Source organism: Ciconia boyciana, chromosome 6 (genome assembly GCF_034638445.1).
Source record: "Ciconia boyciana chromosome 6, ASM3463844v1, whole genome shotgun sequence".
Classification (NCBI taxonomy): Eukaryota; Metazoa; Chordata; class Aves; order Ciconiiformes; family Ciconiidae; genus Ciconia; species Ciconia boyciana.
In genome coordinates this window covers 6538366-6553183 of record NC_132939.1, presented here as the reverse complement: position 1 = coordinate 6553183, position 14818 = coordinate 6538366, and the positions used below count along the sequence as shown (strand labels likewise).

Below are 14818 nucleotides of genomic sequence, written 5' to 3'. Positions count from 1 at the left end.
CACCATGCTGTTTGGATGAGAGTTTTGCCTCAGTAAAAGCAGCAGATTTAGCTTTCTGTCAGACGTGTCATAAGAAAAACACAGCTTGCGGCTTTCCTAGACTGGCAGTGGACGAGATTACATACTTTCAACAATTACACTGTCACCTCTTACATCTCCCTGAAGGCTTTGTTTTATCAGATGAAGCATCTGTGACAGCTCTGCCTGATTATTAGTGGAATCATTATGTAAACAAGGTTCTGCATCTCGCTGTAATGCAGCAGCACTTCAACCAGGACCAAGCCAATTCTTGAAATGGTTAAACATAAAATCCTATCTTTTCCACTGCTCTTCTTCCCACAACAGCTCTACAAGTTCCAGTAAGTAGTCTTTAAAAGAAACCCAGAGAGTATACCTGCATAGATTGACAGCGAAGAGCATTTGCTCCTCAGCACTTTAATGCAGAATATAGCTGGCTTATAAAAATACATGTACCAGCTTGACTAGGAAAAGTAAGTCACATCAATAATCGCCTAAGGCATTAACGTTTTCATACAATCTAGATTAGACCTTGATTTCTAGGAGAGCTAAGCTTACATCTTGAGAATCGCACTCCTGGATGCTCTGATTTTCTTCCTTTCTTGAGGCCACGTGAAGATTCTCTTTCTCTGCTGAGGCATTTCGCTGGACATGGGAAATAAAAAAAAGAAAATAAAATACACAGTTAATATAGATAAAATTTCAGAAAAATCATGTTTGAAAACTCAGGATAACGACAAGAAACCAAGAGGTCAGATATTGCAAACCGTTAACTACTTTATACACTGCATTTTCAGCAAATTTTGTAAAGGGAATGTTTTAATATTCATTCTTATTAAAGCACTCCCTTGTAAAGGATTACTTCCATGTAAGTAATCAACACTTTCCACCTTAAAACTGACCACACAAAAGTGACTTGATGGTATATTTTTTTGTATGTGAAGCAAAATCAAATGAAGTACTACATTTTCTCTTGTGCAAACATTTGGATGGGGGGTAAAGGAGGAAACAAGAAGCATTTTCAAAACTCCTGTTTCACTGACTCTTGTAGATTCTGGGAAAGATTTAGGCCCTGAGTTGAAGCCGTTTATGAACTGCTTTAGCTTACTTCAGCTGTCTACAGCCTCTCCCTGCTGGGACCCCACGTCATTGTGAGCTGGCAAAATGTGTTCCATTTCATGCCTTTCACTTACCTCCTTACACTCCAAATGGACTGCTGTATGGGGCAGCTACTCTGCAATCCAGGCTATCACTTTATATAAGCAGTGAATTTCCTTCCACTGAAATATTGGCCATTTTACGCATGTTTTTCCATATTGCCCGCAACTTTTAAGATTCAAAGAGATGTGAACAGGAAGAATACGCACTGCTTTTTTTATATAGCTTGCACTGTATTTATACCTCAGTATTTTTTAATTTAGCTTGATAACTTCACAATTTTGCAGCGTTAAATACTAGGCCATGGCATAACATGACAAGGAATTATTCCAAAAAGAAATGATCCATAAAATCTGGAGAATATATTACTAAGTTAACTGGATATCCTGATACATGCATCATTGCCTGTACACCACAACTGCATACTCTGCTGAGACGTGAAGTAACTAAAACAGCCCAATGCACCGTAATTTGCTGATAGTCATGAGATGATCGTTATGACCACCTTGTTATTCTTAGTTCTGCAAAATTATTTGTTTAAAAAGCATTCATCTTCCAGTATCTAATTCAAAGTCCACTGAAATTCGTGGAAGGAATGTAAATTACATAAGATTTATAAGTGTTTCCAAAATATACTAAAAAAAAAAACCCCACACCCAAAACAAACAAAAAACCCCCACCAAAACCCAAACCAAACGTAATGACTTATGCTTACTCTGATACAATATATTCCCAGAAAATAATCAAATTTAAAAAACGGCATTGATGAGCCTCTCTTTTTAAGTTTCAGATCATGAAGAGTTTGTAACTATCCTTAGGGATTTAGCTTCCATCAAATTGTCTGCAAGACATCTTGAAACTCTTCAGGGGAATGGGGACAGGGAACAAATCAAAGACATCTTGAAACTCTTCGGAGGAAGGAGGACAGGGAACAAATGAAAGACATCTTGAAACTCTTCAGGGGAATGGGGACAGGGAACAAATCAAACTAATTTCTCTGCAAAGAAAAGTCAGAACTTCAGACACCAGTTCTGAAAGCTTGAACCATCCTTTCCTCGTGTCACTTACACTGCACTGAATTGCTAATGAATACAAAGTTTTCAAAAATGATGGAGAACAGGAGAAAACAAACTTGGTTGGTTACTATTTGCAATATAGTCTCTGTTTAACAGCTCTTCAGTGAGGAATTGTTAGTTTTATAGAGCAGTTGACTACTAGAAAAAGCGATGAGGAGGTGAACAGATTAAAAAGATCAATAGAAATAATTGTTTTGTTAAATAATGAATGTCATTTCATACCTGTATTGAGTGATTTGCCTGTTTGGACTGACAGAATTATTACAGTTCTGCAAACTTAAATTTCTTCCCATTGAATAAGAGAAGCATATGGACAGTGAATGACAGTACACACGTTCACCTGATTTCTTGACTGCTTGAACCAGTAAATCCACATGGGATGCCAGGAAAACCAGCCAGCTTGAAGCCTTATTAACTCAGGAGAATAAATGTCTGTGCATAGTGCCTCTAGTTTCAGAATTTGATTCCTGCTCAAGACCGTACCTTAGCAAATTATATACGCAGCATATATACCAAATTTCTCAGCACGTTGTACTCATTTCTACAGAACAAGGGGAAGTTTGGGATATTTAGGTGAGGCTGTCATCAAGAAAACACTTTCCCAGTGTCACATTTTCAAATGCTTACAGCACTTCCTACCTCTTGGAAAATGGAAAACAGAAAATTTCCAATTCTCGTCCTCTTTAATATTCAAAATAGTCAAGTGCAATATTATACCACAGAAGTCTTCCCCTTTTTTCTCTCCCACAACAAAATATAACATTTTTTGAGGTGTTTCAGTTTTCACATGATTGCCTCATAGGACCAAATTCTGTAACAGCCTTTAAAAATCACTTGCCACAGCTGCACTGCTCAGATGCTGGCCAAGCTAGGGAGCAGTGATGGGTCTGCTTCATTCCCTGCCTGGTATCTAATTGATAAACATCACAGCACTTCAGCTATTGTATAACCATCATCTCCAATTATTTTTCGTATTGTTACCCTAAGCTGACATTGATCTGCATGTCTTGAGTTCTAGTTTAAAACACCACCACACTTCTTGCAGCGACCAAAGGAGGATAGCAGAACAGAAGGTCTCTTGCCAGGCGCTGGCTGGGTCCTGTAGATTTGAGTTCTGTCCTTATGGCCAGAACACCACAGGGCTTTCTTGCATCTTATGTAGGTACTTTAAATCTATAATATTTTGAGACAGCTCTTACATGAAAAAAAAAATCAAAATCAAAATTAATATTTTTGAAGGCTTATCTGTTTGCTGATGATATGGGAGTCTTTGAGGTAGACTTTGCAAACAAGATCCTTTGTTATTAAAAATAATCTTTCCTAATAAAAAAATGAATATCCTATTATTTGTCCGGATGAAGCCTACTTACTAGACTGACAGCTTACCTAATAAAAATGCCATCAAGTATTCCAGAGTGAAATGGTTTGGAAACAGTTTCTGAACTCCTTCCCAATTTGCTTAAAGCTTTCTGAACCCTCCTCAAAGCTTTTCAATACAGGATCTTGCATGTGAACATTTTTTCAAGGATCATCAACGCTTTTATCTTTTTTTCTTTGAAATAATTTAGAAATTACAGCATCTTCCTGGTGAGACGTTACAAGCTTGACTAAAAACCAAGCTTTGCATTTCGGATACTTGAAATAAGCAAAATTGTTTACAATGCATTTAATGTATATGCTTGCAGATGAAACTAGACTCCGTTGGTGTGTGCTTTGCTTGCAGCAAAACTTCCAGAATATTTATGACAGAGAAGCAAGCCAAACTCATTACTTCTTTGTGTTCTCTTCCAAAGTCTGCACTGGAATAAATGACAAGAGCACAATTCTGCTTCAATGCCGTTGAAATTTCCTTCAGTTATATTTTATATATTTTTCATCTACTAAGATCATACAAATTTTCTTCGCAAAGCATGCATTGTTATTATAATATCCTCATTAACTGCTAAATAAAACTGCAAAGCTAGGTCAACTGAATTCCATCTTTCATAACGTCTTTAGAGTTTGATATGTAGTTCAATTCTTTCCTATATTAGAAATAGTCTTATCAGATTCTTTCTTTTTCCCACATGGCTTTTTGGCATGAGTGCACAACTCTCACTCTCTCTAGTCAGCGTTTGTTCATGTGAGATGCCAGAGTGCTATTGACAGGACTGCTCACCAGGTGACCTGCCAACACAAATACGAGTTCCATCAATGCATTTATTTCCCGTTACTTAGACTCTCACAGATTACTCTTTTCTACACTAAAGGTTTCTAGTGATATTCAATATCCATGTTAAAAAAAAAAAAAAGGATACTCATACCAATCTAACAAGAAGATTGCATGGCATTTTGAATGTAAGCAAACAAACTAAGCAGTTTCTGGCAGAGTGCAAGCTCATGATACCCAAGGACCAAAAAAAACCCCCAGTTCTCTGAGAGCCATGATGATTTTTCTCTAATGATGGGCAATGTCCTGATATGCATATTCATAGCCTCTTTTGATAAACTTTAAATGCAGAAATCATTGGAGTTTGCCCAGAAACACATTTTTTTGCTCCTGAAGGCTCCACTGGGCCAATCTACAAACATTCAAAAACGACCTACAGCAAAGACTTGCTAGCCTGACTTTGGTGTGCCTGCTGCGCCTGGCTGCACACCGTGACGGCCGTCTGGCACGCTGAGTGAGGCCAATCTCGGAGACCCCCCCTGGGCTGGGTTGCTTCTGTTCACCTACCTCCAGTGAGGTTACTGAACAGATGGTCTGCAAAGGGGCTACAAGTAGGAAACAACCAAGGCCTGATTCGTTCCCGCTTCTCAGCACACTCAAACAGTATGTATTCTTCTGGGAGATGTCTTATTCCTTTGGGATGGGAATGGCTTATTGTCACGTCTAGGAAATCCAAAATTGCTCAAGGATTTGTAGCACTTACTGTGAAAACCTAGAGCGGTTTTGTATGTAGCAGGTGTATGAAGTTGTCAGAGCTTTTCTGGGCAAGGTGCATAGTGCAAGAGCCAGAAATATCTCCTTTCCAAAGTCAGTTCTGTCTGACTGCTCCTGGGAGCCAGGGAATTTGTCTGTATATCACACATGCACACAGGCCAGCTGCCACGTAATGCTTCACATATTTATTTTGGTCAGAAAAAGCTGTCAATCCTATCACATTTTCCTTCCCCCTTCTTTTCTGAGTAGCACCGTTTGCAATTACAGATGTTCACAGCTGCTTTTTGGACTGTATGATAGACTTTTGACGCACTCTCCTAGCTCTACAAATTCCAAGCATTTTAAAGTAATTGAGTATCTATTATATCTTTCCACAACAGAAATCACGGATAAATATGTACTAATATCTATGTATAGTATAAAGGAAATAATTGTATTGCATTTCATTATATCCTGACTTGAAAATCTTCCACAGTTTAACTCACATGCAGAAATAAATGAGAAGTCCAATTCCAGTAACAGTAATCATCCTATATATTTCTATGACAGTGATGGTCATTGCATGAGTATATACATGTATTTGTCTCTGTATACGGTAGAGGTAACTAGCTTTTCTCTATTGTACGGTCAATATTATTCAACAATAACTGGGAGAGACATAGCTCGGGTTTTATTTCTAATTAATGCACATCTACAGAGTTACATTTATATAGGGCAATTCTTCTCAAAGGACTGCAAATCCTACAATGTACCAAATCTTTAAACTTCTATGTACTGTTTCTTAAGTAAGCAGAATTGCCCTTGATTTTTTTTTTTTTTTTGCACTATATTCAAATATCTTTAAGGTGGAAAATAGCCGCTTACTGGTATACATTATGCCAACACTGAGCATCCAGCACAACAATCAGAAGTTTTGCAAGGAGTCTAGGACATCCTCACTCCCATTAGAAGAGAAAATTGTTAGGACATCTTTAACATGGATACCAAAAGATCGCATTTTCTTTTCTTCACATTTCACATGCATTTGTGTTGGTTGTAATGGAATTTCTCTAAGATGAATGTTCACAATAACCTCAAATGGCTGAACATCCATCAGAGGGGAAGGATTTGTTCTTTCAAATAGATCATTTGGGATGATAGATGACATATTTAGATATTAATTTCCTGAATCATCCTTTTCATAACATTACTACGAGTGCAGAATTTTCCCTCACACATGCAGCCGCCTCCCAGCAGTATATTATGTTGGACATAATATGGACATTAATGTTTTTAAATTTTTCTTTGTTAAGTGTTCTGGGGTCCTTCCTCTCTTGAAAAAACTACTCTATACTCTAAAAGAAAAAAAAAAGAATTCAAAAAGTCTTGTTTGTCAAGAGCGAGGGATATCTTGAAGTTTTCAAGCACTGTTTGCAGTATTTCCTACTACATAATTCTTCCAGTTAAAGTCAATCTCCTTGGGAAAAAACTAGTTACTAACCACCTCAAACCAGTGGAACTCATCTCTAACTTGAACATCCTTTCTACACGAGAGCCAGCACACTGCTTCCTGAACTCCAGAGAGCTGGAGGATGATAGTCTACTGTCAGAGACCAGAGCAAAGCACCCTCTCTACAGGACTCCAGCACAATGTGTAGAAAACTCACAAATGTGCTTAAAGTTAAGAAAGAAGCACAGAAAGAGAAGATGAAAATAATAATAGGTCACCTTCCTCTGGTAATATACAAAATGTATTTGCATTTACAGTATGGAGTGGAACTCCATGAACTGTGCTCAGGCATCTAGTGTTCAAGTTGTTACCCAAATGCCTCCAAGACAGTGGCGAGGGGCTGGTAAAGGAGGCAGGACTTGCGGGAGAGCAGTGCCCTTCTACAGAAATAGCTGGAGAACTATTCTAGGGCATCTAAATAGGCAATGGATGCCAATTTAAAGCAATTCCCAAAATACCTAGCTATGCACAAACAAAAAGAAGCCACACCTGTTTATCATTGTGCTCTGAATTCTGCTGTTTTTTTCTACTATAACTTATTTTGAAAGTGTTGCATATTTCAGACCATTTAAATACATGTTTTCTAGGAGAACCTTAAACCAACATTTTCAGTTGCCTCGCTTCCTTGTAGCGACTGCAGTTTCTTATTTATATTTCCATGCAGTTGTGGGGGGAAAAACCCTCATGAAAATGCAGGCAATCAGTTTTCTCAGGATCAGTAAGAGCAGCTCTGTGACAATTCATTGTACCTCAGTTTTCAACACGGAGTCCAAGTGATGTATTTACTTATATTTAACTGCAAACAAGATAGAGGATATCCAAGTCACATACTTTGAGAAGATTAAGCAAAAGTAAACAAAACAAAGTTCTGGTGAGATTATACAAGAGAGAGAGCTAAAATTACCAAAATTAACGGAAAACAAAACTTAGAAATACTTTTCCTTGTACTGACCTTGTGAAACCCATAAATAACAATCTACATTAAACTGAGGACAAAACATCGCCATCTCCTTGTCACATAGTAGACATGCATATGTTTGTCTGAAACATATGAGACAATGAAAAACTAAAATTATTGGAGTCAGCTGTTAGGCTGTTCAGGAAAATTAAACACTAAAGAGAACCCCATATATCACACAATTTTGGAACCTAGTGAGGCTAAACATTTACAGTCCAAATTATATTTTAATCAATAATGACTACCATACAAGAATCTAAGTAGTTCTAAGTAGTGCTTAGTGCACACATACCCCACACGTGTGCATATATAATTATTATATATGTATATATAATTATATATAATATGTGATATCCAATATATAGCATGATACATAAACTTGATATAACTAATATATTAATTTAGGTATAATTGCACATGTGTGTTTGTGTGTGCACAAGATTGAGATTAAATATCAGCAGACTAATTACAAAATTCATTTTTTAACCAGGTCATGCTAATGTCCTGGTTCTTATTCTTCCTAACTGACAAGATAAAAAGAAAATTCAATAGACTATGATATTAAAAGTATGTTTCCAGTATTTAAGGAAAAAACAGTCTGATCATTTTATAAGTCCCACAAGGTGACAATTTCATAAGAGTTAAAGAAAGTGATGGCTTTGTTCTTTTTTGTATGTATTTTCCTATGTTTTCTTCTAGAAGACACAGTTAACGTTGAACAAACTGTTACTACACTTGCCGATGTTTAGACTTGAAGGTCACTGCACGTTCTCTAGAGCATGCATTATGCTTTTATGTTGGGTTTTGGGTTTTTTTGACAGTACCCATTTTATATTTTCAAATACTCTGTGGTTAACAGAATAGACGTTCACTTGCACAAAGGACAGTAAGGAAGCAACTTCCTGGTGGTTTTTTTTAACAGGAGTTGCATTGGTCCTAATGTCTTAGAATATTTCCTAATAATAATAATAGTACCAAGAAAAAAAACCTCTTGTAGATGGCTCATGATGGCTTACAGGAAAAAACAGAAAAATTAATCAAACAAACTATTGACTGTGAAGCACTTGTTCCGTTCTAAAGTTGTACATGTACAATAGCCTATGCAGTAGTTCCCAAAGTAAATGTTTATAATGCCCAGGCTATCAAGTGCTTTAAATAGAAATAAAGCAGAGAAAAGAATGATGATTCTACTCCCCTCTTTGCAGAGGGTGGAACGATAGGATTGACACTGATACTTTTTGAGTTTGTATAAATGTGCAATAATCTGAGAGCGGAGCATAAAAAGCTATTTGATGACCCACAACTTTCTTAGTCTTTACTGGCTCACTGTAGCAATTCTATGTTCTCTTTTTTTATGCTTCACTCTTCTATTACTAGAGTCTTTTGTATGAAAAAAATTAGAAAGTAAGTTAAAACAATAAAGGTATTTTAACCTTCCATAAAATGGTTTATTGCAGTTTACATCTGTACTATCTCTAAAGCTGTGAATACCCCCATATACCACCTCCATATACCATATGCCCCAAAACATTGTTGGTCCTAAACAGCTTATGCTTAGACTAATTTTACTTCTCTTTCATATTAATAGGGTGGAGAAAATCACAACTGGCCGAAGAACAGCCTGAAGTCTAGAACTAATCAGACAGCATTTCCTTAAGGCTCTTACAGCCATGGAAATCTTTTAATCACTCCCATTAGATCTATATAAGACCTAATAACCCAGCAAAATTTCAGTTTGGGTACATTCTGACAAGCTAAATTTGCTCTATAAGATCATTCTGGCTGCCAGATTTTTCTAGCTTGCATTTTTTTCAGTGTGCCTCCTTATGACTTAAAACCAAACTAAACAAACAAACAAACAAATATAAAATGCAGCTTGATTCCAGTGATAAGAGAACTAACCTGTATAAGTCTGAAATTTATTAATAGTTTACTGTGGAGGATATTCAAGCATGTTCTGTGTACAGGGCAATTCTTCTACTGCCATACGCTTTTGGGTGATGAGAACTTGTGCAGTTACAAGAAAGACTCTTAATAAAAAAGACGTTTGTAATTTTCTGCAGATAACAGAACTGAGATCTGCAGCTAAATACATAAATAAGTCTCCTGTAACGTAAGAAAAACTATTGAAATGTGAGGACAGATGGCATTCCAACATTACTCGAAATGGCACTGCATCATAACACCACCACAAAAACCAGCTATTCAACTTTGAGGGTCACTGAACACTAACATTTTCCAAATGAGTCCCAATTACAAAAGCACCTGTGCCCAGTAATTTTATGCTAATCCAAGGAAAAATGCAACATATTTAGCATCATGAGTCTACATAATTTCTCATTTATTACCTGTAGTAATTTAGCCTATTGTTTACCCGCTGTATTTTAGTAGAGGACATAATTGCAAAGTGAATTTAAAGGACATTTGGCTTACATTCTGCCAAAACCAAACAGATCTTTCTTTGCTAAAAATATCCAAACTTGTTATTAATATAGCAAACTTAAACAAAATATGCTAACATAAATACCAGACTAAAAATTGTATATATGTACGAATCTGTAAAATGAACCCATGGAAATGGAAATTACATCTTGTCAGTAAAAAGTAATATGAGATTTCAGTATTCTCATCAGCAAGTGACACTGCATTCCATAAGACAAGCCAGTGGAATTGGTAAAATATTTGCTTTACATGATTATCTGTTGGGATTTTGTTTGTAACCAGGTAGGTGTTCCCACAGCTGTCTACTGCTTCTGTCTCACTTTAATCATTTGGCTGGTATGTAAAGAGGAGAAAAATATCTTTCGAAAAACATCTCCTATTTTATGAGTGTATACCAAGATATGAAAGTTTGTACCTTAAAGAACAAAAACTAAATTACACTTCATATAATCCAGTTAGGAAATTTATCAAGTCCTATTAGATCTCTTGACTTCATCTGTAGGCGTAGTTTTTGTTAATCCTGACTTTTATAGGTGAGAGAAATGCTCTACTGCTATAGAATTTGCTTTCTTTGAAGTCAACTGGGCTAATGATACAAACATTTTCTGAAGGCTAGTGCTGCCTCTAATGATGTAGTGAAGTGTGAGCTGCCTATGTATTACGTATCTTGAGGACAGCCGACTGCTGTGGGAAAGCTGTTGATAACACGTTAGGGGTTTGGTCCTGCAAACTCCTAGGCACCACCATAGCATTTCAGTGGAAGCTGAGCAGGCCTAGTGCCTTACAAAAAAGGGTGGGACTCCTATAAGATGTCCCTTGCCTCTTTTTTTTTTAATCCCCAAATGCAGCCTTTTTCTATGACCTTTCTGTTCTGAGATTTCCCTTAGATTCATTTCTTATTCTGTCACAGATTTTTAAATAAAATGTTTGTGTAGTACTACAGGATTTCAGTCCTGAGTTCAGATCTCATGGCACGACAGTTAGGTCACTGGGTTGCCATTAAGTTATGCTGCAGACATTTTTATAATTCATCTGATAGTGTGTTGTTAAGGTCCACAGACAGCCTTTGCATAAATATCTCAAGAGAATTGGATCCTAAACCCCTTATTTATATCATTTAAGCGTGCATATGTCGCTGGATATATTTAAGAGCATAAAAATATCATTGCTAAACTGCTTTCAAGGTACTTTATTGCACCCAGTACACCTAAACCTATATTTCCTAGATAAAAGGAAAAGTAGAATAACCTCTAAAATGGCCAAGGAAAGAATTACATTTGTTACTGAAGGCTCTACGTAGCTGGCCTAGATATATGACTGAACTTGTCACGTAACACATCAAGACGTTCTTGAATTATTGTGCTGTTAAAGGACTTAGTAATAGACTTCTGGCATCTGTATCATTAATCATTTGTATTTCAATTATAAAGTTTTAATTTGTTGTTTCTCTAAGTCAAGCAAAAGATTTGGGGGCAACTTGAGAAATAACGGGGTTTGGACATAGTAAAAGCTATATCTACTTTTCATATCCCGTAATTATTCAAAGGATCAGTTCTGTGGAATATTATCTATGCTACAGACCTGATACAAAGCACTTAGATATCAATATTTTTGTAATAATTTTTTAAAAGGCAGGATTAGCTCTACTATGTTTTGCTGTCTTACATGAACAAAAGTGTTCTTCAAATCTTATTTCCGAGTACATTTTTGAAATCCAAGAAAGAGAGAATAAACTTCAGCATGACTTTCACGGTCTTCTATGACTGTCTGGCAATGTATTACATGAACTTTATTTCCAGGAGATCTTTCTAAGTATAAACAACAGATTTTAAAATGTTTTTCCCCAGCGCACCTTGAAGGTAACAGTCCTGAGTATGCACCTTGAGACTGCAGAGTCCCCTTCAGCTCTTCTCAGTACAGCCAGAACACTGTTTCTGGATATTATACTTTCTACCTACTTGCACTGTCACCTGCAAAGACCAACCCAGATTCATAAGCAATTTAGCAGTTAGAGTAGCTGAAGGATTACAGAGAGATACAGAGCACTATCTGACTTATGCAAATCAGAGCCTTAGGGGAGCTGAAAATTCATCACCTAGATAGTGTTGCTCATTAAAAACCAAAACCAAACAACCCCACCCCCCACCCCAAAACCCAAACCACCCCCCTCAAATCCAGAAATTAAGGACAAGATGTCAGAAAGCATATAAGGAAAAAGGCAACGAGTGTAATATTAAAAAAAAAAGAAAGAGGCATTAGAGACAAATGATAAGTAAAAAAGAGCAAATGTAGTGTATTTTGATAATGTGTCTGCATGTCACTAACGAGAGCAGATAGAGTTATTTGCATGAGATTGTCTCCATCTCATCTCCCTATTTTTAATTCTTTCTTGTCACATCATAAATTGAAACTTATTTGGAACAATGAAAAAGTGTGGATCTGATAACTAACAGCATGCTCAAAATAGGTCTCCTACCATGTTTTGCAGTAGACAGTGCCCCTTATTTCATAGATGAGAAAACAGAAGTACCGCATGGCAAACTGCAGGATCACTTAATTAGTGCAAATAATAGGAATAGAACTTTGTTTCACACTGCATTTTACACGGCTTGCCCCACACAGGGACAATAAGTGAAACAGCAGACCATCAAAATTAAGAATATTGTGGTAAAATACAGAAATAATTCCGTCTCCAAACAAATACAAGTATTCTTTTAGGCCCTAAACATGTGCAGTGAGTGAATACATTTTAGACTTCCTGAGACTTCGCATGCATTTAAAATATGGAGATGGGAACAGATATAAATCAGGGTGGCAAGTAAACTGCAGTTTACGTTCTGCATAGGAATATCAAAACTTTAGAAATATGCTATATTAAAAGTTTAAAAAATTAAAAATACCCACCTGCAGAGCACAGGTTGTACATCATTTGTACAAGTGCTATACTGCATAGCAGGGTGGGCCGGGAGTTTCATTTGTATTATGTTCAAGATATCTACCACATCAATATTCCACATTTCACTAGAGCTCCTAGCGCTTTGAGAAAAAAAAAAATAAAACCACCAAAACTTCTTCAATAAATAATATATAAATTTTAATCTCTAAATTATGTATCTGGAGATAAGCCGGGTTTTCTAATGTCTTCCTAATAGAGATTTAGGCTTGCTTGCTGTGATTGGAGATCTCAGATCAGCATGTGTGATACAGTACTCTGAATATACTGTCAATATCTAGGCACAACGTTATTGTTTGAGGACGAAGGCTTGGTCACCTTGACCAAGTTTAATTGCTTTCGGCACTTATGTAACCACTCTACTGCCTTTCAACAGAATTTTGATGCAAGTCAGTAACTTTATTTTGTAGATTACTTCAAACAAAAGCTAGCTGATGTGTTTCTGCTATTTTTGTCTCTAAATTCATTCAAACAATTTTATGCAACTCTACTGAGGCTAGTCTAATCTTCAAGTCATGCATTTGAGATTATGTTTTTTCACTTTTTTCTCCCACTTAGGTTAGACATTAACCTTTTCTTTCTGTCTTTGCAGATCTCTAGGCCACTGCTCTGCCACATTGTGACAGAAACACGAAGGAAGATGAACCATGGAATCACCCAATCGCATATATTTTTTTCAAACGTCTCATAATTTGAAACTACAGCTGTGCTAATCTTCATGATGGTCCAAACTATGATATTACATTCACAACTGGAAATTGAGAGGAAGGCAGTTGGTTCCCTCAAGGTTAACATTTGCACAACTGAGCTCAAGTTCTAGCCCAAGTACTGAGCTAGAAGTACTCTGGCTCAGAGTACTTCTCTGTACCCTGGCATCTGTAATTTACTGGATAGCAGATGATGCCGACATGTAAATAATTAATTTGTAAGGTACTCTGTAGTCACTGTATCATCCTCCGTGCCTTTGGTATTCATTCAATAGTACAGCAAATTCAAATGAATAAACAACAGAAAACAATTGACTAAACTCTGCAAAAACTGATGAGTGTGACATGCTACTAAAGATACTAAACATCTCCTTTCAAATTTTCAAAGGGAAACAACAGTAGCTATAAAGTCATCTTAAGTACAGACAAATCAAGGGTTGCCTCTTCTGTACCCACGCTTTCAGCTGATCAGTGTCAGAAATGTAATAGTTTTTGCACTCTGTTCCCAGCGAGACCTGAACCTGTACAATTACTTGAGAGTTGGAAGAATCATGTGGTATTCTGACTCGGATCCTTAATATTAATAAAGAAATAACCTGTCACCTAAACAGAGGAATATTGATATGAATCAGCATAGATACTGATACGAATCAGCTGAGAAGTTGGACAGTGTTTCTGTAAGACGTGCTATCAAGAAAGGACTATGTTCGAGGACTGTGCAGTTCTAATGCATCTTCAGAATGAGTCTAAAATCAGAAAATCATCCAAAACCACAATATAAGACCCAATGAATTGTAGCTATTCTAAAACAACTGGAAATCTCACTGGATTTTTAAAATAAGGAATAAAATGTCAGAAAGGTAAAACTTTCGTGTGGATAAAACACACCCGTAGTTTTGATTGTGTATAAGACGCTTCCAAATGCTGTCAGGCTATTTCTGTTTTTAGTGTAAATCATTCGAGGAATCCCTTACGTTCGAAGAGCTGTGAAGTACATGGAAAAGAAACATCGCAAATTGTGTTCTCAACAAGAAAAAAAAAAATCCTGAGGGCTGTAATCAATTTTTAACAGGTTTCCTCAGTAAATAATGAGC

General features: G+C 36.6%; 1 protein-coding gene across 1 annotated transcript in view; it reads right to left on the bottom strand.

Moving 5' to 3' along the window:
• LUZP2 (leucine zipper protein 2) overlaps positions 1-14818 on the bottom strand; it is a 221110-nt gene that overhangs the window by 13076 nt on the left and 193216 nt on the right. The window contains exon 12 of the mRNA XM_072864895.1: positions 577-663. Within this exon, the coding sequence (XP_072720996.1) occupies positions 577-663 (87 nt within the window). The remainder of the gene's footprint in view (positions 1-576; positions 664-14818) is intronic.